General features: G+C 38.6%; 2 protein-coding genes across 2 annotated transcripts; one reads left to right on the top strand and one right to left on the bottom strand.

The window, feature by feature from the left end:
- The first annotated feature begins 4,519 nt into the window (after positions 1–4,519).
- On the top strand, positions 4,520–15,444 carry gtpbp4 (GTP binding protein 4). Its single transcript, XM_088918566.1, has 17 exons — positions 4,520–4,617; positions 5,143–5,313; positions 5,572–5,675; positions 6,263–6,399; positions 6,978–7,078; positions 7,666–7,758; positions 8,448–8,639; positions 8,744–8,809; positions 9,787–9,876; positions 10,002–10,112; positions 10,309–10,386; positions 11,323–11,374; positions 12,859–12,959; positions 13,090–13,287; positions 13,484–13,549; positions 13,872–14,015; positions 14,531–15,444. Exons 1-17 carry the CDS (start codon positions 4,570–4,572, stop codon positions 14,681–14,683), a joined length of 1,905 nt encoding a protein of 634 aa, XP_088774692.1. The 5' UTR covers positions 4,520–4,569; the 3' UTR covers positions 14,684–15,444.
- A 408-nt stretch (positions 15,445–15,852) lies between these two features.
- idi1 (isopentenyl-diphosphate delta isomerase 1) lies at positions 15,853–21,402 on the bottom strand. The gene is made up of 5 exons (XM_088918567.1): positions 21,002–21,402; positions 20,337–20,509; positions 19,267–19,359; positions 18,256–18,386; positions 15,853–16,272 (listed from the first exon to the last, which is right to left on the bottom strand). The coding sequence occupies exons 1-5, from the start codon at positions 21,151–21,153 to the stop codon at positions 15,955–15,957; spliced, it is 867 nt and encodes a 288-aa protein (XP_088774693.1). The 5' UTR covers positions 21,154–21,402; the 3' UTR covers positions 15,853–15,954.
- Between the last annotated feature and the right edge of the window lie 3,298 nt (positions 21,403–24,700).

The raw sequence follows: 24,700 nt of genomic DNA, 5'->3' as shown, positions 1-24,700 counted from the left end.
CTCCTACTACAAATCAGCAAAAAGCTGTCATTCAGCATCCGGGTTTTGGAATTGTAATTGACACATCTGTTGCTCTGATTTATTTCCGGTCGCTGTCTTTCTGCATGTGTTTCTCCCAGAAAGGACGTTGTCTCAAGGTTTTGATGGATGTGTGGTTAAAAAAGTAATTGAGCTGAAGGACAACCTGGGTCTGGGTGTGTTCTTCTTTGCAGCTGATATGAAGAAGGTCATTTATATGCAGCCTAGCGAGTATTTTCTGCTTCTCATTTCACCTTTTAATTTTGGTCCCCTTAGAGAACAAAATGAGAGATGAGATCAAATAGACTCAAAAACTCCTTCCTGGTAACAATCCTGAGATTGTTATTTTACATTTACACATTTACATTTACATTTACAAAAATTAAAAATAAACAGAGTTTAATGACAGGAAATTGATTCCAGTTGTCAGATCACGTATAGGCATACCTTAGCTTTGTGCAACAACCTGAAACTTTCAGGTACCATAAATAATATTATTGCTAAACATATGCCATTCTAATCTGCAAGCGACCAGAATATAGAATACGAATTTTTGTATAAAAATGCATTAAGTCCTGTTCTACACCTGCATGCTTTGGAAGCACTGGCCTAAATTTTACATTTTGTGCCCTGCAAACCTGAAACAAGTTACCTCTGAAACATGTGGTCTTGCATGCTTTTTCTTTTTCTTGTGCCATGTTGATAAGTCCTTATGGCACATACAGTAGGCACAGACTCCAAGCTGTAAGCTGTTAAGACTGTTAAGGTTATATTCTCCCTCAGTTTCGTGGGTAAATGTAATTGATTATACTGTAACCTTCTCATATTTCTGGCCTTTCCTGTCTGCAATCATGACGTCCTCAATTAAAAAATGAGCACAGCATGCATAATTCATACTAAGCACAGAACCCTGCCATATTATTCTTCAATTATTGTCCACATGACTTCCTTGCCAGAGGTTTAAGTACTGTCTACATCAGATCTAACCTAATGCACAAACCTGAGCTTATGAGCTACTGTACCTCAGTGTCCATTTCCAGTCTGTCTGATGTTGTATAGCAGAGTCTGTGTTTGAACATCACTACATAAAGACCTTGTGGTACATTATTTTAGTCAAATACTGCACTGGAAAGTATCGAGGTCTCATTAGATTGGCAGCTAGATTATGTGCCAAGATTCTCAGTTGTCAGTGGGAGGTGTTTATCATCCCTAACTATCTGGTGTATGTACATGTGGGGGAGGAACTAGTCTGAATATTGTTACTGTAGTGAGTAATATTTCTGTTGGTGCTGGAATTATATTTTGCTAAAAACTAGACCGAACAGTTTAGTTTCCATGTGAGCAGGATTGGATTCAATTGTTTTAGCGGTTTGTTTTTAGAGGTTCTGTCCTGTATGAAACGCTGGACGTCTGTGTGAAACAAAAGAGAGTAGGGCCCTAATTAGGCCAGTTCTGTGAGCACTTGGCCACAGTGCGTGTGTTCCAGGGCTGTGACTGAAGAGTGAGAGAGAGAGTCTCCTTCAGCTCATGGGCTTCAGAATTTCCCAGGGTGTCTTAGGTTTGGGGAGAAATCCAGACTTCTGCTTCATGCTACTCTGAAGCAAAATCTTGGCAACACATTTTGCTGCACGTGAAAGTATAACATTCTCTTACATGTACAGTAAGTCAAAACAAGGCTGCAATAGGTTGAATGGGTTTTACTTCTCATGTAGGCACTTAGGATGGTAAACACCGAAAAGCTAGATCATCTGATCAGATTTGAGTCAGGCCACTGAAGATGGGGGAGGGAGATACCAAGGCAATAATTTTGCACTGTTTTTTAGATGAGGTTGTAGAGCAAATGTCAGTCAGACAGCCTGTCTCTGTTCCCTCCTACAGATGTATTAATGTGAAGCCTGGATTTTCAGACAGTGGTCTGTCTGAACCTAGGGTGTGTCTTCTGACGCACTTGCTCTTAACCCTGAGATAGTGGTGTGTATTTTTGTTTTTAAAACAATAACAATAATATATATGTGGCCTCATAATTTTAAAATACTTTAGGAGAAGTTAAATATATAAGGACTTTCATAAACTGAAAGGGACTGATGCCTAAACTGAACACTAAGACACTCTTAATTATAATTCAATGCAGTATAATGGATTGAAGATTTAATGTGTGAAGGAAGCAGAGGTTTGTTGAATTAATAAATGATGTACATACATTTTTTAAAAGATAACTTTTTTTAATCAATTCTTCTGTGCTCAAACACAATTTTAGGGATGAAAGTAAAATGTCAGCAAAAAGTCCAAAACTAGATATTTAATAAATGCTTGCACCTTTGGCAGCAGTTAGAGATGTAAGTCTTTTTGATAGGCCTGTGCCAATTTTGCATACCGGGAACTGGACTTAAAGGAATGTTCCACACTGACAAGCTAAAATAAATTAACCTTTTTACACTTAAAAGAGGATGAAGAGCTGACTCAATATTCAAATACTGTGTGGGGATTCTAGTGTGTATTAAAATGTTGTAATTGTCAGAATTTCTCTGATTGTATTGTAAAATACTCACTTTTGCAGGACCATCTGCACCAGACCCTGGACTGGTACATAGAGCCAAATTCCCACATATGTATGTGACAGATATTGTTTATGATTTATTCATTTTATAACATGTGTACTATCTTTATGTCAAGGATGCTCATTTTTAATGTGGCAGGGTTCTTTTCTTTGCAATAAATGCAGCACTGCATACGTTTTGTTTCATAAATTGTTTTCCCTTTAACATTATGTATTTCTACAGAAATTGTAACACACACGCAATTGTTTGGTCAACCTTTAAATGGGCAAGTCAAATCCTTACACTTTGTGGAATGTAAGGGCATGACTGTCCAACAGCAATCTTAACACAGTGATGGATGAAGTCGGTCCCTTCCTATGTGTAAAGCAGTAAGGAATCTTTTGCGCTTAAAAGCCCAATGTAAAAGCAAAGTACAAAATTATTTACGAATCTTTTCAGGGTGGTTCTGGCCTGGGTTGAAGTGTAGGGATTTCACCTGCAAAGCCGCAAAGTCACTGTCGAACCCCTGGAGGCCAAAGCTGACCTGGTGTCAGCTGGCTTTACTTGGGCACCTTTACTGACTGATCTTCAGACAAAGTGAAAATTTCTGGTCAGTTTTACCCTTAATATTCTGTTCTGCACCTGAGTCACAGCTGTAGTTCATTCAGCTCACGGAGATGATACTCAGAACAGGACCTAGAGGAAGATGAACTGTGAGAGACCCAAGCACATCTACAACAGCAGAAAGCACTGAACAAATTGTTTTAGTTAGCTCACACTGCCCCACCCCCATGACCTAGATTGGACAGCACTATGGTAGGCTGTTCAGTAAGTGGTGCGATTCTGTTTAAAACAATACAGTGTTTCTGACAAACAGGGTCATGGAGTGACCCACAACGCCTCACAACTTCCCACTTCCACTGGATATACCCAAACTGGCCCAAACTGGACAACCGTGCTATTCTACATCAGTTGCCAAGTCATCGAATCAGAGTCTCATATACTTCACAGTCCTCAAAGGCATGGTAAAGTCCGGGAACTTAACCAAGAACCAGGCATGCTGAACTAGACCACAACAGTATGTTAGGTTGAAGGTCATTTGTGTCAACGCTAGGTGAGTCATTCTTCAATGCCCAACTTTCTCATTTGCCAGTCCCTGTCTGCTCAATTTCACTCTTGCCCTGCACAATCTGGTCTGCTGCTCTCCCTTAATTAAATGAAGTAATTTCTCACCTCCAAACCAGGTCTGCCATGCAGTGGGGCTGCTGGCACGTTGAAGTTTGCCATGGGAAACCATCATTGTTAGCAAGTCTGCATTGCATCCTTTCCTGGTCAGTACATCTACATGTCCATGCGAAATAAATGGTATGTACCTCAGACAATACTGAAACATAGGTAATAGAGAAAAAAATAGCCTTATTGATTTTCAAAACTAAAATTGATCTTTAAGAACAGAATTTAACATTGCAAAAGAAAGTTCTCCAGAAATGCGTGAAATCATCTCTCACTGACACATTTGCTATGTAAACGTTTAGGGTCCTGAAAAGCTAAATTCAAATGCTGAAATGCTGTTTTCTCTTTTAACGTCATCAGTTTAATTGTGACTGTTTATAAAAACATCTGTAAAACAATCCCTTCACCAACGAGACACCTCCCTTTGAAAGAATAATTTTATTTTGTAGTCTGTCAGGATGCCTTGCAGTCAAAGATGTCAAGACGGACCGTCACATAGACTGTATTCAGCCTTATTTTTGATATTTTCATTAGCATACCCTTAAGATTAAAAAAATACCTAAAGAAAAAGATATTTTATTTTGTTGATAAAACCCACGGACTGCTAACGATGCAAATATAAATCTCGACTAGAGATGGCAGTGTGGAGAAACAGTTGCCTGCATTTTCGTTGAAGGACACCCTCTTGCTCAGGCAGAGTTGTTGACATCACTGGGCGAGTCTTCCGGGTAGCCTCACGCGGCATCCTCTGGAGGAGAAGTGTGCTTCGTGGTGTGGAAAGATGGCTCTCTACAACTTTAAGAAGATTATGGTGGTTCCCACCGCAAAGGTAGTTAACGGACCTGTTTCATACAGCATCATTCTGATTTGGTTAAGTCTAGCGCTAGGGCTGTAGGTTAGCAGGCGGTCTGAAAAAGAGAAATCAATCTGTTTAACACGATCGGGCTCAGTGTTCTCAGCCTGTGAGCGACGACACGTGTCTCCTGAAAGTATTTAAATAGCGCAAGATGAGGAGCCGATATCGATACCGAATTAATCGATACCGAATAACTGCTTCAAAATTTTATGTTTAACCACCTTTCCTGGTTTGATAAGTTATTTTTATGTACATAAAAATATATTTAATGTCTGGTGATGATAAAGTTAATGTTGAGATTGACAACCGTAAATGTAGGGTTAACGGACAAGTATCACCTTGCGAACATTTAGATTTTACGATTAAATGCGTATTCCTCGTGTTTTTTTTGTTGCACAGTGCCTAAGGTATGAGTGATGTCTGCCCATTTTTCTCTGTATTTTTTTTTGTAAAATCGGAGCAAGTAGTGTAACGCTAATCACTAAATCTTTTCCTTAGGACTTCATAGATATCACATTGTCAAAAACACAAAGGAAGACTCCTACAGTTATCCATAAGCACTATCAGATCCATCGTATTCGTCATTTTTACATGAGGAAAGTGAAATTCACCCAGCAGAACTACCATGACAGACTCTCCCAGATCCTGACTGATTTTCCCAAACTGGATGTAAGTCTTATTTCTGTACATTCAATTGCTAATGGTGTAAGTGATCTTTTTTTAAGTGCTAAACATGTCTAACATGAAGGTACGACTTATTTTGTTTTCAATTGATTTAAAGTTTTAAACTGCTTTTTGCCTTAAATTGAAGGGTTACATAAGGAGAAATTTAAGTATGTTTATGGTATAATCTAGCATAATGATATAACACATTATCTTGACTGCAGTTGCATTGAAATGCCTTTAACTTGTCTTTCTTGCCTTTAGGATATCCATCCTTTTTACGCCGACTTGATGAATGTTTTGTACGACAAAGATCATTACAAGCTGGCTTTGGGACAGATAAACATAGCAAAGAATCTCATTGACAAGTAAGGAACCGTGTTCTTTAGTCTTTCAAAGCTGTGGTCTTTAGGAATCTTCTTAAGGCTGTTGATAGTACTTTTTGTGGCAGTGGGATATTTAGTTCAGATCTTGGGTCCTCCATATGATTCCACTTTCTGCGGAATAACAAAATATTAATAGATTTAAAATGAAGAAAATCTTAATTTTCCGTTTCTTCAAAATCCTGCAGGTGTGTGTCTAACATGCTGACCTGGATGTTCATTTTTGTATAATATTAAAGGGCATATTTTCCTCTTTGAGAATTACAATCATTCCAAAAAGTTATTATTTTAAGACATAGTGTTGCAGCTTCTCTTTCTGGCTTTATTTCTGTCTTGCTTCCAACATCAGTTTCTCTTTTTGTTAACATCTGCGCATCAGGACAACAGGTGAATTTTGATATTAAGACTCTAATGTTTGTTTTTTTTATGATATGTTGTCTTCCTCATTTGGGGACATTTATTCAGCATACGTTTTTATACATTTAACTGATAAACTGGTATTTAGAAATGTATAAAAACTCACATATATGTATCGAGAAAACAATTATATCAGTTTCTGTTGTTTGTCTTAGTGTTGCCAAAGACTATGTCCGTCTCATGAAGTATGGGGATTCTCTTTATCGCTGCAAGCAGCTTAAACGGGCTGCTCTTGGACGAATGTGTACTATCTTGAAGCGACAGAAACAAAGCTTGGAATACTTGGAGCAAGGTAAAGCTTTTCAGATTATCCATCAAATTATCCAGCGCAGTTAGAATTGAGTGACAGAGTAGATAACAGGAGTCATTATGTGCCAGTTTTGATTCCACTTGCCCAAACAAATGGCCTGGCCTTGTATTTTTGGTATTTCCACACTTTTCTTTCTATGAACCTTTAAAATTGTTTATGCGTTTTCAGTTACAGATCTAAAACTTCTCAGGTACACTGGTTTCGAAGGTTGTGTAGAAAGAAATGTATTATCACAATGTAAAGCTGTGTGCAGCATGATGAGGCATCAGCAGCTGTGACTGTTTATAACAAAATAATCTAATGACAGAAAAGCTCTGTCTAGGATCTACTGGGGAATATTGTTGGCGCCTTTGTATGAAACATAGTTGTGCTGTCATGTGCTAAAAGTGAAATATTAATATTGCTAGAAATAATAGAGCATATTGTATTTAACGATTCATTAGTTTTACATCTTCAGGGCTTTCAATTTGGTTCAAGCAATCCTTTTTTCCTGAACACCACAATTAGATTTATAATTATATTGTGCTCATGCGTGTTTCTGAACGTAATTTGTCTTGCAGTGCGTCAGCATCTTTCCCGTTTACCAACCATTGATCCGAACACCAGGACTCTTTTACTCTGTGGATATCCAAATGTTGGGAAATCGAGCTTCATTAACAAGGTGAATATTAAAGACATTTGCTTCTTTCATTTAAAGACATGAGTGCCACGTCTCCCTTAATTAGTAAATTAATTGAAATGCATGGTTTCATTATATTGCTTCAACTCTTAAAATTTCAGACATCTATTTTCTTTTAGTATTTTAATAGTTTTTAGTATACAATGTGCTATACATCTTTGAGCTATTATATTTCACTATATTACTAACATCACAGAATTCTCAAAACACAGTGCCCCTGCCTGTTTGCCAAGTGTGATTGAAAACTGTCATAGTAGCTTGTGTGGAATATTCACTTCACTTCAGTTACATCAGAGACCCTACATCTCTGTATATTCTGAAATCCCAGCTAAAAACTTAGTAAAATGCTTGGTAAATGTCTTAAGTAGAGTTTGTCTAGACATGTAACTCAATATATTTTTCCTGTGTGCCATAAATATTTAAAGTTTTAAAAAAAATGTCAGCCAAACATTTAGCTAGTGAAATATTAAGAGCAATTAATATCATTGGGTGGGAGTTGCAACTGTTGGTCTTATTGTACATGTATGGTGTTTGTTGATGGCTTAAGATACCTGTTTAATGTTTTACAGGTCACCAGAGCAGATGTTGAAGTGCAACCATATGCATTTACCACAAAGTCTCTGTTTGTTGGTCACATGGATTACAAGTACTTGCGCTGGCAGGTAAGGGTACTTCTGAGATCTCTGATAAAAACTTGTTTATGGGGGATGGTAAGTTTGGAGATGTGTTTTCGTTACACACAGGTACAGATCAAGTTAAAAACCCTGTTGAAAAGTCTGAAGAGCTTAAGTTAGAAGTGCCACATGCCAGTTGTGAAACTTGTGGCTCACTGCTTTCCTTAAATCTTAGGCAATTCGTATCCTGGATCTTCTGATCTGTTTCTCATCCCGTGCCCCCACATTTCAAATGATGTTGTATTGAGCTTTCCCAGATTTTTTTGTAGTAGGCAAGTGAATAAACTGTTGTTTTTTTATATAAATACATACATATATATATTTGTTAGTGTGAATACTTAAATGTGCACCCCAAAATACTTTAATGATTTAGGATTACTTAAAGCATAATTTATCAGTGTTAGCCTTATGTATAACTTTGCAGGCATCAGTTTTCATGCATGTGGCCGGATAGGTTTGTATCGACACCTTTGTCCTCAAGAATTGTCAGGTTCATTACCCATGTGTTGAGGCTGTTAATTTTATAATGTTATACATACCTTTCACACAGAATTACTCATACTGGTAATTTTTTACTAGAAATAGTATGTGGTAAATCACCACGGCTTCTGCTGGTTTGAGTGAGCCTTTTGATGGCTTCAGAAGACGCGACTTGTCCTGGTGTCGCCTTCTTGTAGGTGGTTGATACTCCAGGAATCCTGGACCACCCCCTGGAAGAGAGGAACACCATCGAGATGCAGGCCATCACAGCCCTGGCTCACCTGCGAGCCGCAGTCCTCTACGTGATGGACATCTCCGAACAGTGTGGACACACGCTGGAGCAGCAGCTGGAGCTTTTCAGGAACATTAGGCCTCTTTTTGCAAACAAGGTCAGCAACGAAGTGGGGTTTCCGCCGAGAAAGTGATTTTTAAAAATTTACAACGGTGCCTGATGTTGTAAATTGTTTCGTTTTTTTTCCCCCCCGATTTCTAGCCTTTGATTATTGTGGCCAACAAGTGTGATGTGAAGAGGATCGGCGAGCTCTCCGAGGAAAACCAGGTGTGTTTTTCGAACTCGTTTTGAAGCGTTGACATTGACAAGGGAGTTTCTTTTGAAAGACGCGGGCAGGGCTGAACTGGGAGTTTTGGGCCCTAAGTTCCGGGGGTGCTATCTGTATGGTGTTAGTAGTTTCTTCCAGGTGCTCCTGTTTCCTCCCACAGTCCAAAATCATACTGGTAGGTTGATTGACTTCTGGGAAAATTGGCCCTGCCGTGAGTGCGCCCGTCTGTGTTTGAATGTGGCCTGTGATGGACTGGTGTTCTGTCCAGGGTGTATCCTGCCTTGCACCCGTTGCTTGCTGGATAAAATGGTTAGAAGATGGATGGATGTCAAGTCTGACTTGTACGTTTGACAGGTTTGCACCAGTATATTAAACTGTTGAATAATACAGAAAATTTCACTTAATATAGTGGTGTTTCAGTCCTGATCAGTTGTGAGGGGTTTTAATTTACAAAAGAATATTATAAAGATTCAAATGAGACAAGGTTCGTGTGGCTCATATGAAAACTAGGAACAAGGTGATATAAGGGTCTCATTCGAGAAACGTCATCTATTGAAGTGTTATGTTGTTCTTATGTTTTCGTGTCTAAAGTTGATATGTGCATTGTTTGATGTAAATGTGATTCGTATTAAAATACCACAAAATGTCTTATGAATGAATCCTGTAAATGAAGATTCTTACTTTTGCTTTGGATAACATGGTTTTTCAGGTGAATTAGTCCTTAGGAAATTCTCTAATTTGGTAACTTAGTCCACTTACTTGATAGCTCAAAGTTTGATGTCGCAGAACTGTTTAAGTTTTAAATTCTTTTAGATGAGCTCTTTGTGAATTGTTTAAAAATTATGAAATTTATAAAAATGAAAGAGAATTAAATTTAGTAATTCTACAGAGCAAAATTGAAAATGTATATTGGAAACCTTTAGATCTTAGGTTTTAGTTTGGATATTCCTTATGAAGGGATTTTGTATTCTTACAGAAAATTTTTGCTGACATTATGGCAGAGGATATCGCTGTCATTGAAACCAGCACTTTGACAGAAGAAGGGGTGATTAAAGTAAAAACAGAGGTAAGACTTAATACTTCTTTTGTGCTCCATGGTCAGGATGTGAACATTTATAGTTCAAATAAACCATTTGTTAGAGGGCAGAAGATTCATTTTTTTTTATTGTTCTGTTGTATTGTCCATTTCAGGCATGTGATAAATTGCTTGCCCATCGTGTTGATGCGAAGATGAAGGGAAAGAAAGTACATGATGTGCTGAACAGACTGCATTTAGCTGTGCCTGCTAAACGAGACGAAAAGGTAAGATATAAGGATGAACTGCTCAGTTTCTCATTTCAGTTGTAGAATTGGTCAAGTTGAATAATTCGAGTCACATCTGTTTCACACGTTTGCAGTAGCACTGAGAATAGTGCTGTTTCACAGATTTCAATGTTTCTGAAAAAGTAGGCAGTTTCTGAAAAAGTAGTCATTTCAGTTTGTACCATTTAAATTACAGGAAAGACCACCTTTCATACCTGAACGGGCTTTACTTCGCAGGAAAGCAATGGATGTTGATGTACCTAAACGCAAACTGGTAAGTGTCCTTATAATTCAGAATGTATACACTACGCATTGTAGCATGTATTGTACATGGAATGCGCTGTGCAGAATTTCTAAATAAATTAGTTCTTACTGTCCATTACTGATTGAAGCAGAAAAATGCAAATTCGATATATGTGGCAAAATATTGAGAAGTACACGTGGCCAGGTGACAGTAGATAGCTCTCCATGCCTTGCTCGAGCGCCTGTCTATTCTGTTACTAGACATTTCGTTGGGAAAATCGGAGGCAAATTGCTGCTCCGATATTTAGAGAACAAAGCAACAATCCCGACGTACAGGATTGCTGTCCATTCCCAGCACATGATCTGTTGCTAGTTGTCGCAGGATGTTTTCCCAGGGATCTATTGAGGATAGCCCAGGTGTACTCTGGAATTTATGTCCTGTAATTTGCCAGGCTGTGGCAGAGCTGTATTGCCCTGCATACTTTATTCTGTGTGTGTTCCGTTTGGCTGATAGACGTGATGGAGCGAGACATATTTACGTTATTACAATAACTAAGTGTGGAAGTAGCAGGGAAACCAATAAGACAGACACCATTAATTCACTTTGGGCTTTACAAGTATTGAGTTTTTACCTACAAGAATATGAAGAACCAGAGGTATGAATTGATTACATTAAATTGATGTACGTGTTGTGCATGATTTCTTGGGAAAGGGGTCCATCTGGGAAAACTGGTGATTCTGATGGGTTAAAATATGCCTATTTGAGGCTTACAGAAGTTGCTTTCCATTGACTTTTGGAATTCGTTTTCTTCAGAGTCGTTATGAGGTGTTAGAATATTTAAGTGGGTATTTTAAATGAAATGTAAAAATACATTCCAAGGAATTCTTAATTTTCCAGAAGCCTATGTAAAATGCATGAAGTCCTTCTCTGGGAATATGATGCATTAATTTGGCTTTGTTTTAATAGGAGAGAGATCTCGAGATGGAACTTGGTGATGATTATGTCCTGGACCTGCAGAGTAAGTGTTGCTAAATTGCTTGTAGTTCCTTATATCAAAATATTTTTTCAACTGTTCATCAAAGTGTAATTGAGAACAAAGCCTTGCAGTGCTCCTTGCATTAGAATTTATGCATGTATTTTTCTTATTTTGAAACTTCTTTATGGGTTACAAAAACACATCAAAGTAATAATCGCATTTGTTTAGTCATATTGTGTTTTACATATGCATCATTCAAAGTGAGTTTCCAAAGCTGTTATAATAGAGCTCTATCTTTCTTTAAATGTGGAAAGTCAGGGTTACTCTCTCCAGTATGCATAGTCCAGTTGCAGCTCTTATGCTAAATAGTGAAATGTAATGTAGAAAGAATTAAGTCTGGTTGATTAGATTTTTTTTCAGCTTATCACAATTTTTTCAGCTTGTCATAATTCAATCAGATGACTGATGAACACATTTTTAAAGAAATATGCTTTACTCTCTATGTAAATGAGAGTGTAAGAACAGCCTGGAGACACTCAGGGTTAGTTTCCCTTTTGTATTCACTGGCATTCTTACCTATTAATTGATTTTAATATTAATAAACCACATTAATTTGATTGTTAAAACCTCAAATGCTTAAAAGCAAGTAGTTGTGTGGGAGTAGAAATTAGGAGCCCTCAACCCTATGTACAGAGTATTTAGTCCTGTTATCCTGGCCTGGTCAGATGCATTATCATTGTGGGTCTGCTGTATCACAGTTAGGTACATTAAAATTAAAATATTGTACTTTAAACCATTATATTCTGAGCATAAAAAGATGAAAACGAGAGGATCTGCACATAGAAAATGTGTTCTGTTCAATGCTGTTAGGTTTAATGTGCACTGGTCCACTGTGAAATGCCCCTTAAATTTTTTTAAATTCCATGTATTCCAATTAAATACTTGCTCCATAAGTGATATTAAGTTTTAAAGATCAAATGGCTAGCCAATGGAAAAACTTAATGTTAAGAAGAGGGGCTGGTAAATGGTGACTTGGACATACTGTAGGATATAAAAGCATACATTGAAAATTTCTATATTTTACTTATTTCCCTTGGATCTTAAAATATATAAAACATGTCAGAGACCATCAGTAATCTCAGCTTCGGAGATAAGACTATTTTAATTAAACAGGAATCTCAGAATGGAACTATCATGGGATATCTATCTGGCAACTCAGTACACACAGTTGTACAAAAGAATGATAAGGAACAGGTAGAGGTTTATTCCATGCTGAAAGGAAAAGAAAACGGACAAAACGGTTCATCTGTGGAGCCTTCTTCAGGTGTGAGAGAGAGAGGGAAACTGGCAGATAAATAATGTCAGGCGTTACAAGGTGTTTATCTGCAGCTACCTTCTCGAACTTCTAAAAACAATGATATTGCGTACATTTTTACCATGAAAGTGCTTTGGGAAAATTACACAAATTACCGTGGACAGAGCTTTGTGTGTAATATTACTAATGGCTGCTATTGACATATTTTTAGAATACTGGGACCTGATGAATGCAAATGAGAAGAACGATAAGGTCCCAGAAATATGGGAAGGCCACAATATAACAGATTACATTGATCCTGAGATCATGAAGGTGAGTGTAGCTTTGATGGCTTTTAAACTAGAGCTTTTCTTTGGTGCAGTAAGGAAAATGGAGTTTCCCAAGTGCTTGGCTGCCACTTCATTTTGTATTGGCTTTTTCTCTTGCTTTCACCACCATGCAGAACCTGGAGGAGCTGGAAAGGGAAGAGGAGCTGAGAGAGAAGGCAGGAGAGTACGACTCGGATGAAGAAAGCGAAGATGAGGAGATGCAGGAGATCCGTCAGCTGGCCAAACAAATCAAAGAGAAGAAGAAATTGAAAATCCTGGAGTCGAGAGAGAAGGATGTACATGGGCCACGCATGCCCAGAACCACAAAAATGGTGAAAATAAAGAACCTGCTGTCTTTTCGCTTCCTCTACTGTCTAGGCACCTTGACAGTGCAGATTGTCTGCCACTTCATCAGGTGGCTTCTGCAGTGACTTTCCTTTTACTTAATTGTATCATTAGACTGGAAGTGATGCCTTGTAGTTTTCAATAATAGTTCCTCAACAATGTGTTTTGTTCTTTTTATGCCAGGTTGAAAGAAAAACCCTTGAAAAGGAGATGGGAAATCTTGGTCTGGACATGACTGATAAAGATAATGTAAGTGATTTTGCACATAGTGTCCTCAGTTGGTCTTTGGCTGTTCCAATGAGATTGAGAAGTAACGTAGTTAGTTACAGTGGTTCACATTTCTCAACAACAATCTCTTTTGAATTTTTCTGACAAGTGACTTTTTTCATTTTTAAAAAATTACAAGGGCTCAAAGCCCATCTAAATCTCTCCAACATTGTCCTGCTCATACCTGTATTTAACTTACAACTTATGAGTCATATTATTAATATAATTTTAAGGAAAATTAGTATAAACATTTTTCTGAATCAAAATAGAAAGCTATGGTAATTTCTTTTCAAACTTCTTCCAGAGTCACTACGCTATCCAGGGCCGAAGATCTAGAAGTGTTGCTAGGAAACGCAAACGGGAGGCATCTGAGGCCCCTGCATCTCGAACCCGTAGTCAGAGTGCCTCTCGTCCTCCAAGGGATGTTTCAGGTGTTCGTGATGCCAAGGTACGTCTTCAATGCCTGTTTTGACACACCAGTTCATAAGGAAAGCTTTAGTTCCTGTCTAAAATTAGTGTGATAAGATGTTAAATAAACTTTGGAAATGTAAAAGCATGTACTACATAAGGAATTAGAAAAGGTTGTGGTCATTCTGAGTTTTCTGTAGATGAATGAACGTGAAAGGAGAATTTTAATTTGTACTAGAAAACTTTCCATTTTATTGAAAGTGCTCAGAATACATAAAAGGCAAGGCACTTTGAGATATGTGGCAATCTTTAATTGAGATTGTGAATAATGTCAGTTATGAAAATGGCAAGTTCTGACATGCTGAATTGGATTTTCATAATAATCATGTTTTTAGTGCAAGGAGTGTGAAATTGGCAGATGAAATTTACATTTTTTATTTTTTTATTTTAGTCGGTAAAGGCTATTTGAAAGCCCCAGTGAAAAGCAGCTGTCCTCGGTTCTTGAGCCTTGCTTCGTCTGTGTGCTAGTATTGAAAGTAACCGTTTTTTTTCCAGATGTTAAAGAAAGCCAAGACGTTAATGAAGAACTCGCAGAAAGAGATGAATCGCATGGGCAAGAAAGGGGAGTCTGATAGACATGTGTTTGACCTCAAACCTAAACACCTTCTGGCAGGCAAGAGAAAATCTGGCACCACTGACCGCAGATAAGGAGGGTCTTCTGCAGCAGAGGTGTCAATTAATCTCTACCATCAGGCTGTTTTTTTGTGAAAAGGCATCACTGAAGTTTTGAATGTTTGGTTGCTTTTTTTTCCTTCAGTAAAATTTAAAGTTAAGACTCTTGTCCTGCATTGAATCTCAGTTTGTCAGATTGAGAATGATCTACATAATCATGGGGGGAAATACTTTTAAACAATATACTGTAAAAAAGGATACTCTGTCTGCCGAGCTATGCATGTCGTAGCAAGTTCAACTTCGAAACTTTTTCCAGTTCAGCTAATGGAGAAATGAGTGCAAACCACCTAAACGCAGACAGGAAAGAACCAAATGAAAAGACTGATCTTTCCACCGTTAGTTGAGTAACATCCAGAGTTGCTTGGGAGTTGACAAATAAATGTGTGCCACTTGTCAATGTATTTCTAATACAGAAGGTGCATCTTTAAAAAAATGTCCCTGTATCTTTATCTCTACTATTTCAACTGGAGGTCCTGGTGTCTACTTTAAGCTGGTGTCTACTTTAAGCCACTAACTTAAAAAAATGGCCCACATTTGGACAGCTCTACATTTTTATAGTATAGACTTCAGGAATTTACCATACACTTTAATATTTAGCTACTGTACTCCATTTGTACTTGTAAATGGGGGTTATTAATTATCTTATGTTGTTAAATTGATAGAATATTAAACTTATTCGTGTATGAGGTGAGGCTGAGTCATTACCCACTTTGCAAATAAAATATTTATGGTAATTCAGAGAATTAGTGTTTGTTGTCCTTTACCAAGTTGTGAAGAGACACTACCTTGTAAGTCATGTAGAGTACTGTAAATTTATCCAAGACATTTATGAGCTCTAATTAAAGCAAATCAATCACCTTAACAGAGGGATAATACAGCACTATTACAGACTTAATTTAATAGAATTTACTTGGTAACTTTTTCCCTGTAATGAATTCCATTCAGAAGCCTACACTGAAATGTAGCTTCCCTAGTTTAAAGGAATACAGCATTTTAAGAAACAGCTTCTAAACTTTTTACCTAACAATGCGTAAAGAACATCTTATCAAAGAAGAAATTCGCATAGTAAGCAACACTGCAGTAGGAAGAGAAGTACTCAGTGGGTCAGGTTTACATAAAATGATCAAACCAGTATTAGAAATGTGTGCATTTTTCTAGAACTTTTATTTTCTGTACTCTACTTCTACAAAAAGTCATATGTGCAAAGGCAGGTTCTGTACAAGTAGAAACACTGGTGCTCTTTCATTTTACAACCTATGAATTTTGTCATGATCCATGAACTGCTTTAATTTGTGTAAGTTGTCCCACCACTCAAACAGAAATGTCTCTGCAATAAGACTGAACCAGGGGGTGATCTTCAGCTCGCTGTTCTTTGCCTTCTTCAGCATATCTCTCAATTCCTCCTTAGTTACATAGCAGTGACTTTTGATTTCATTGGGATCAGGGCTGAGCTCCACATCCTTCTGCATAAACAAAATGTAGTCGATCTCATGCTCTCCCCAGATTCCATCAGACTGGGCCTTGTAATGGATCCTGGTCAAATAGGTCATTTCTTCAGGTGGTACCTGCCCAAATTAAAAACTCATGAAATGAAATCATGAAATCATTTTGTAAAGTGTTATTTGTAATAGACCTATTTGTTCTCTCATGGTTACTTTACGATCTCAGAAGTGAAAACAGTACTACTTGTCAAAACATGGATGGAAGCCATCCACTAGTGCCATCTCAGAGATGAAAACTTGGCCCTAACATCCTCTGGCATTTAAGATACCATGGTGCTTTACAAAAAAAGTAAGATTCTAAACCAGGCGTCCAAGATGTTTCTGACTTTTCACATTTGAACTGAACAGATTATATATTATTTGACTTATGAAACAGCTTTGTATCCTTCAGGATGAAGCGCGCTTTATGTCAGCGTCACACTACAGGACTTGACACGACGTCTAGTCAGAGAGCATGTCAAATTTAACGACTGCAGTTGCTGAATCTCGCTGCCTTTTCTGTCCTAGAGGGTGTCGAATTATACAACTAAGAATCGCAGGGGGAGACTAATTACAGGATTCCCTCATGACTTTTCATCACGGTTTCAAATCTTGGATTGCGCCTTGATAGTACTGCGAGGTTGCCTCATTTTGGCAGTCAATCAATGTGAAACACACCGGAATATGAAGAGGAGCACCACACGAAATTAAACAAACCTGGAGAACAAGCACGTAAACATCTTGAAAAATGTAACATGGGCCTTCTTTTCCACAAATAAACATCTTCAAAAATATAATTCTTCTTTATAGAACAAATTTACAAAAATAAAACACCTTTATAACAAATATTGTAAAAAAAAATAGTATTGCGCTATAACGTGTGATATAATGGGCACAGTCTGATTGTCGTTAGAGTTGTAGGGGCTGTTAAGAGCGCCATGACCGAGTCGTTTGGGGTGCCATACTACACAACTGATGGTAACGGGCGCACGCTGCAACTTTCTACAACTTGCTGTGATTTTCTTACGATTATGTAAATTAAGGTTATGACTAAAACTTGTAGGAAAAGTCCTGTAGTGTGAGGCCGGCATTATAAACACAAGGCACTTTTTACATATGTATCTATAGCAAAACTGGTTAATTTTCTGAAAGTCAATTTAATATGCTGAGTTCTCTTATTTTTGTTACATCCACCTGATTTAAAATTGCCAGTTGAATGTGTTTCATGCATCAGATTGCAACTCTAAACCCTGTGACCGCACACAGGAGAGAATAAGGAGGAGCCGGACTCCTACTGAGATATTTCTCTTTTAGCACATTGTGGGTAACACAGCCCCATACTGGAGGTTCAGCGCTGACTGGAGGAGAGGTCCATCCCTCATCAACAGCATTGCATGTCTGCAAATGCCTGGGAGGCTGCACTGTGTTGCTGTGAGATCCCTGACCAAATTAACACACCCTGTCCCCTGCAGCATTTAACCAACTGCACACCACCACTTGGGCAATCCTGGTTACGGTCAGCTAGTAACATGACCCAGGCTCACAGCTGGGATCCTAGAGCTCGGTGTGCATTTGGGTGAATGTCTTTACCAGCTGAGCCACCTTGAAAGCCCTTAATGTTCAACACCTGCCTTGATTTTGTAATAAACATTTCATTCTTCATTTCATCTACATTACTAAACCGTTTTACAAGATTTAAAAAATGGTGGGCATTGAACAATCTGATCATAAAGGATGGCTAGACTAACATAGAATGTGTCTGGCTGGGAACCTTTTTACTGGGTCTAGTATTCCATTGTTCACCCACTGTGCAATTAGATGGGCAGCCTGCCCACAGTACCCATTATTCCTCCAAAGTCCACAATGTGACATCCAGTATGCCCTCAATGTGTCAGGACACATAAATTCAGGCTCTTCTACTGTTAACTCCACAGAGTTCTAAGATACACAAATTTTTTGCAAATTTTGAACTGTTACAGTGATCCTTGTGTGAATAGTAATGAACTAGAAAGAAATGGTAGAGTCATCACCTACTTTAAACTGCCCACCTTCTCGAATCACTGTTACCTGCTCAATGGGGATTCCTAGTTCAGCTTGTAGCCTCCGCTGTGCTGCCTGCCTGACTCCAATAGCATCTTGCTCTTCCAGTTCCCGAGGTGTATGAAGAGGGTGACTGCAGCACGTGTTTGTGAAACAGCCTGCACATAACACAACAGCCTCATAACACAGGTCGACCAAGTGACTTTTTTTTTTGCTGGCAAAATATGATCGTAAAGTTGTACCCAAATAGTCAAAAATTTAGTATAAACAAAACGAGGAAGACAGGCTGCTTTTAGGTTCCGTATGCTGATGCATGAAGCAGGTGCTTCTCCAAATATGGACTGAGTGCAGAAACAGAGGAACCATATGTCCATTCAAGCAAGCAGATCAATTAAAGTTAATAAGTACTGGTGATTAAGACCTCGCTTGGATAAAAAAAAAACACAAACGGAGATCTCCAAGAGTTGAGAACCTCAGTTTTATAGAGTTTTCCTAAAGGGGTTAAAAAAACAGCACTCCAAATCTTAAGGTTTTAAAATGTTAAGTAAGGCTTACTTTACCGGTTTATATTTTGCAAAGTTATAGGCATTTAGGCTACGTAATACATTTGTTTTAAGCAGTGTCTAAAGCCAATTACCACAGAACTGCCTAAGATAAGATCACTTTATTGGCCATATACAATTTCTTGTATTAGGGAATTTGTCCGGTAGATCTGTTACCCTACACATTGAGTAATGTCCATATTGTTTAGGGATATTTCAGTAGCATGCTGGGGCACTGCTTTGGAAATGTTGCCACCTACTAGTCCACGAATACCACTTACAGCCAGCAACCTGGCTTTTCTTAGAGGAATCTCATACCAATATTGACCAGGCCCAGCCTTCTTTTACTTCTGAGATACAAGGAAATTGAGTTAAAAGGTAGAGTATTCAAACACATTCAACTCTATGGCATTCCTTGTAAGCAACTGTTCTCTCCTTACACCCTTGAGTTGGATGCATCTACAGATCGGACACATGGATTTAATGAAAACAGCACCTGGAAAAGTGATCTTTGCATCAGATCTTTGCTGCAGCAGAAGCTTTTCCTCACTGTTGAACAGGAACACACTGAATGCTCTGTGAAGAAGACCTAGGGAAAAAAATAATTCATGTATGATGTGTATTTCTGAAAACCTTTTGTTTCTTAAACTCCTAAGTGAAATAAAAAACATCAAGTAAGTAAACGTGACTAACTTTTTAATTTATTTTTTAATTAAAGGTTTAATTTTCTCATAATGTTTGCTCCCTGACCTTACCTTAAGTTCATCATCATCTAAACAACACTTAAGTTCACACTCCAGTAACTAAGCAATAACTGACATATTCGTGACTTTGAAGATCTGTTGAGGCCATCAAGGCATAGAAACGTATTTTCAGCTACAAAGGGTAGTTAGAAGGTCCAATGTTCACATAAACGTATGAGCACTTTGTTTAAAGAGGAAATTTTCCACTGGAGACCTTTCTATCTTTAAGGGTTCCCAGTGAGATCCAGAAAAAAAAGATGCAATTAAAAGATGCTCCATGAGTGTATAATGCAGTGTCTCTGCATTATTCAATGAAAATGGTAACAGAGCAGGTGGGGGGTCAAAATAGTTCATATTTAACTGCAACAATGTGTCCAATAATTGGAATTAGGAAACTTCTGGATTCTGCTGTTAATGCTTATTATCACTTGGCGTAGGTATTCAGTATGCATTTATGTGAATAAATGTAATAGTAAATGTGGTAATAAATGTAGTAATAAACCTATTACTTGTTCCTTTGCAGCCTACGCATGCTGACGCAGCTACCCACCTGAACTACTACTGCATATATGTACTGTAACTAGATGAGTGTACATTCAATATATAACAAGCGTGATACTGATTTTAAATGCGCACCGCTTGCAACCTGTTTAGCATGTGAAATCATGTGGTGACGATGACAGTGACCGAGAATCGCACGCAGATAGCAAACAACTATAACTATATATAAGAAAACTCCTTAAGTGTGAACTTAATCGTTTTTTTTTTTGCCGAGCAGTTCGTATTAAAAGGTTGAGAATGATTAAATGAAAAAAGAATATACCTTTATCAATATTAGAGTTGAGGTGGCAGTTTTTCTTGGTATCCGCTCCAATCTTCCGGTCGTTTTCATCAATGAGGATGCACATCTCGGACAGAAGCTGTACCTGCTTCTCGTCCAGGTTATCTGTGCTGATTTCCGGCATTCCTACGGGCTTTCCCAATCCTCCAAAACCTCTGAAAACACGGAAACACGGCGTTTGTCTTACACATTTCTGAACACAGCGCTCAAAACTTCACCGTATCCTTAAACGCGCAGACCTGATGATGTTGAAGGCGTGTTTTATTTTATATACAACGCGAGCCGAGGAAAGCTGTGCGCAACTTTCTGTTCCTAAAGCTGGATTCAGCTGCGTCTATGCTAATTTCTGATCAAAGACACCTATACAAGATTGAAAGGGGAAAAATATTAAATAACCTTTGTAATGATCAATACAGGTCGAATGAAAACATTTATTCACATCCCAGTCACCGCAGAGTTACTGTCATAGGCACCATAAAATAAAATCACGACTGGCGTACTCCAGAAGAAAATTGATTTAAACAACAGTACTTACAGCATTGTCCAAGGAGAAAAAAAAAGATTTACCGAGCGCTCAGGAAGGTGGCTAGACTCAGAAATGCACAAATGGCTGTGTGCTGAACGCTCAAACTTTCATACTTCATTACCTTGAGAAGGAATTAACAGCAACAGCTGGCAGCCCACCGAACACGCTCGCTGCTCCTCGGCTTTCCCAGAACCGCAGCGTGTCGATCGGCTTCGCGGCAGCAGGACCCTCGCAGGGCACCATCCTCAGCGCCGCCCACAGGCAGCGTCGCATCGCCAGACCCGGAGAGATCACCAATCACGCAGAACGAGCTCCCCAACGCGCCATCAGACCACACTCGCCTGCGCGTCGGGCCGCGCACGGTTTGTGCCGTTTGGCTCGGCAGAGGAAATTAAAACAGACCCGTTAACTAATGCGCGGCACTGTTCTAGAAAGAAACCGGTGAAATGCAAGTGATAGCTAACGCGGTGGGCTGAATATCGGAAGTGGATACAGTAGCTTCGGTCGATCTACTTCACTGGCACCGCCTTTGTTCATAACGCAAGATCCGATCCCACTGAGCGACTTGCTCATTGGTGGAGGAAGGGAACTGCTGTTTTGCAGTAGCTCAGTGTGTAGTGTTTGCCAGATCTTTCAAGTTTTGCAAAAACGTTGGCATTTGATTAAACATTATTCTTCTTTCTTTCGCTATAATACAATTAAAAATTAAAAGATGCCTTTTTTAAAAAATTAAATCACTTGACAGCGTGATACAACTTTCCTTCCCTTTCCATTCTATTGTTGACAATGCTATTGCCCTACTGTATATGGACTGCATGTTTGTACTGTTTCATGATTATTATCAATGTTATTTGTACAGTACGTGCTGTTCTGACGTTGTCGCCGTGGATTATGCTGGTTATAGAGGTCAAGGAGGCTTAGTTTTGCAGATCGGTATAGGTTTTGTATTCAACTTTTATTTTTTCAAAAACATAAACGGGTATGTTTTCATAAACGTTATCACACTATTGCGCCAAATTGGCTTGGCATTTAAAAGTGACGCCCGTATCAATGTACACTATTGAATTGCCATAGCATCAAATACAACATACTATACAGGCAGTACCAAAATGCAGGAATAAAACAGAATCTATTATGTTTTTCATTTGGTTGTACAAGAATCTAATGCCTCAGATAAAGTGTGCCAGCTTTCAGTTAAAGTTAGAAAGCCTGTAATTTGTGACCTTGTTAAATAGGATAACAAGGCAGACTATTCTTTCACATTCAAGTCAATTTTATGGATGATGAAAATTCTTATTGCATTTAATAATGACATAACAGATATTTGTATACATTTTATTATAACTATTAAAATATTAAAAATAACAAAATGTTATTTTAATACATTGTTTCTCAAGTCTAACACTTCAGAGTAAACAGCTTTCATCACAGATGTACAGCTTGTGTTGCTTCTAACAGTATCCATATCACTGCCAGCCTGTGACTTTCTCAATAGACCCCCTGTGGATGACAAATGTTAACCAGCATAATGAGTTTACCTGTGCCACGTCTGTTCAATAAAACAACAATGCACTTGCCATTTTTTCTCATTTGCCCTGATAACAAATGTGTGAATTTGTTGCAGTTATAAATGGTACAATATATTTCTTTTCGGTGCTCGGTATTTTCAGGTGTGCTTTTCCCTTTTCTTCTTTTAAATTCCAATTGATTGGACCATTTTGTACCTTTATTTTGTAACTGAAACGCAAACATTCACTAGCAAAGCTAGCATTGAAAACTCAGGCCCCATGTGCATATCCACGAAGCTACTGGCACTGGAAGGCAACTCACTTGGTAATTCTGACATGTAGGACTTAATGGTACAATCCCTTAAGAGATGGGGAGCACTTCACTGGTCTTGCCATAAGGTGAGAATTGGGGGATTGGGGGGCTGACATGTCATTGGGATTTTCAAGTGGGGGCACCTGCCATCATCAATGTGTTGTTGATGAGGCCACAACACCTCCAGAAGGTTCAACAGAGGTTCTGGGCTCCCAGAACTCCCCACCTCTATGTCTGTCCAGCCTTTTCACAGCTTACTTTGGGGCACATCAGAGGTTTCTCCTCTTCAGCCAGAGCCATTGGCTACCTCTTTCTGCAGCTTCTGAAACAGCCCTGATAGACTTTCCACAGATTCCAGGCTCCTTCAGCAGCCTGGTGGTGGATGTTGCGAAACATCCTCTGGTCTACTGGGCAGACCCACACTTTTCTACCTCATTGTTCTGCTTCAGTTGCTAACTTGTCATACTGTAGCTTCTTCCTCTCATATGCCTCATTCACCAGAGCCTCCCAGGGCACTGGTAGTTTAACAAAGTAGGCAAGACATAGAGAGTTGGACTGGTTGGTATCAACAATTCTGATGGGGCCTACATCTGCCAACATCTTCCAGTCCCGGCCTGGGTTGAATTGTCTATATTCTTGCTTTTGAGAGAGCATCTGACCTTTCATCCCTTCATGGGTTAAAGCAATTTGGCGAGATGTCTTTGCTGCTAAAGGAGGTAAGGAGTTGTACACAATAGAAATCATTTCCACATTGAACATACATTAAGCAATATACTGGTTTAAAATGGTCATTTATTGGCATTGTTTATAGCCTTTTGATATTGCTTATGGTTATTGTCTACATGAATAATACAGGAGGTGCCTGAATTGTGTGCCGAATTATAAATTGTAATGTAAAATATCTCATTTAACGGATTCTCTATTCTTGATATTGGTATGGTACCCATAAATATCATTCAGGGATTTCACACATAATTGCTTGCCATGGATGATGACAGATTAGAAATGAGAGAGCAATGATAGATGACAGCGAGAAGATTGTTTTTAGAAGATCTCATTTTTCAGCAACGTAATAGAAAGTCTGCTAATAGATGAGTCCATAATGTCCTTCACAGGAGAAACCTCTAACAAATTCTGATACATTAATTTACTGTAGGTGCTGAGAAATGTATTTCAGAAAGATTTGTCTGGAATCAGGCAACCTTACCCAATGTGGTGTGATTTAATAACTTTGTTATTTACTACATTATTTACTATAGCTCCTTTCAGATATTGATAATATAGTTTCATTTACTTGCATGCAGATATGCTGCGAGTAATTTACTGATAACAAAAATAAGGTTTCAAGATAGAGGGTGGCAATTTGGCCAATGTAGTCTGTTTGGCAGTTAATAGTTAAGGATCTTATCCAGCTTTTTCTTGAAAGAAGCCAGGGTATCAGCCTTAGCAACATGGCTGAATAGGTAGTTTTATACTCCCACAACCCTTATGATGAAGAAGTGCCTCCTGTGCTAGGTTTTAAATGCACTTCCACATATAGATCACATTGTGCCCTGTGGCTCATACTTTACAGTTCATTCATTCACCCATTTTCTGTCCACTTTACGCAACATGGGGTCGTGTCACAGAGAGAGCCAACACATGGGTGCAAGGCAGGGTGCACTCTGGATGGGAGACCAGTCCATTGCAGGGCACACACAGTCAGAAACACACTCACACCAGGGCCAATTTACTCAGAAGCCAATCAATCTACTGGTATGTCTTTGAACTGTGGAAGGAAACTGAAGCACCTGTCATTATTTTTTGTCCAGAGTGTGAAGATCCAGAGTGAAACAGCATCCCTCCCTGCAGACAATCTTTGAAAAATCCATCATCAAACAGGCAGGAAAAATGATATCAGATCCTTCCCACATCCTCAACTCTGAATATCAACTTCTTCCTTCTGACAAACGTTTTAGGGTTCCCAAATCTAACTCAAACAGATACAAACATTCCTTTG

This window comes from Atractosteus spatula, chromosome 6 (assembly GCF_055471065.1).
Source record: "Atractosteus spatula isolate fAtrSpa1 chromosome 6, fAtrSpa1.hap1, whole genome shotgun sequence".
NCBI classification, from domain to species: Eukaryota; Metazoa; Chordata; class Actinopteri; order Semionotiformes; family Lepisosteidae; genus Atractosteus; species Atractosteus spatula.
The sequence above is the reverse complement of the archived record's forward strand: the minus strand, read 5'-3'. Positions and strand labels throughout refer to the sequence as shown.

Coding starts and splice junctions, on each gene's coding strand:
- idi1 (XM_088918567.1), bottom strand. CDS start 21,153: ATGCGACGCTGCCTGTGGGCGGCGCTGAGGATGGTGCCCTGCGAGGGT. Junction 18,387..19,266: donor TGCAAAGATCACTTTTCCAG/GTGCTGTTTTCA, acceptor TGTTATGTGCAG/GCTGTTTCACAAACACGTGC. Junction 16,273..18,255: donor TAGGAATCCCCATTGAGCAG/GTAACAGTGATT, acceptor TAATTTGGGCAG/GTACCACCTGAAGAAATGAC.
- gtpbp4 (XM_088918566.1), top strand. CDS start 4,570: ATGGCTCTCTACAACTTTAAGAAGATTATGGTGGTTCCCACCGCAAAG. Junction 8,640..8,743: donor GGCCTCTTTTTGCAAACAAG/GTCAGCAACGAA, acceptor CCCGATTTCTAG/CCTTTGATTATTGTGGCCAA. Junction 11,375..12,858: donor TTATGTCCTGGACCTGCAGA/GTAAGTGTTGCT, acceptor ACATATTTTTAG/AATACTGGGACCTGATGAAT.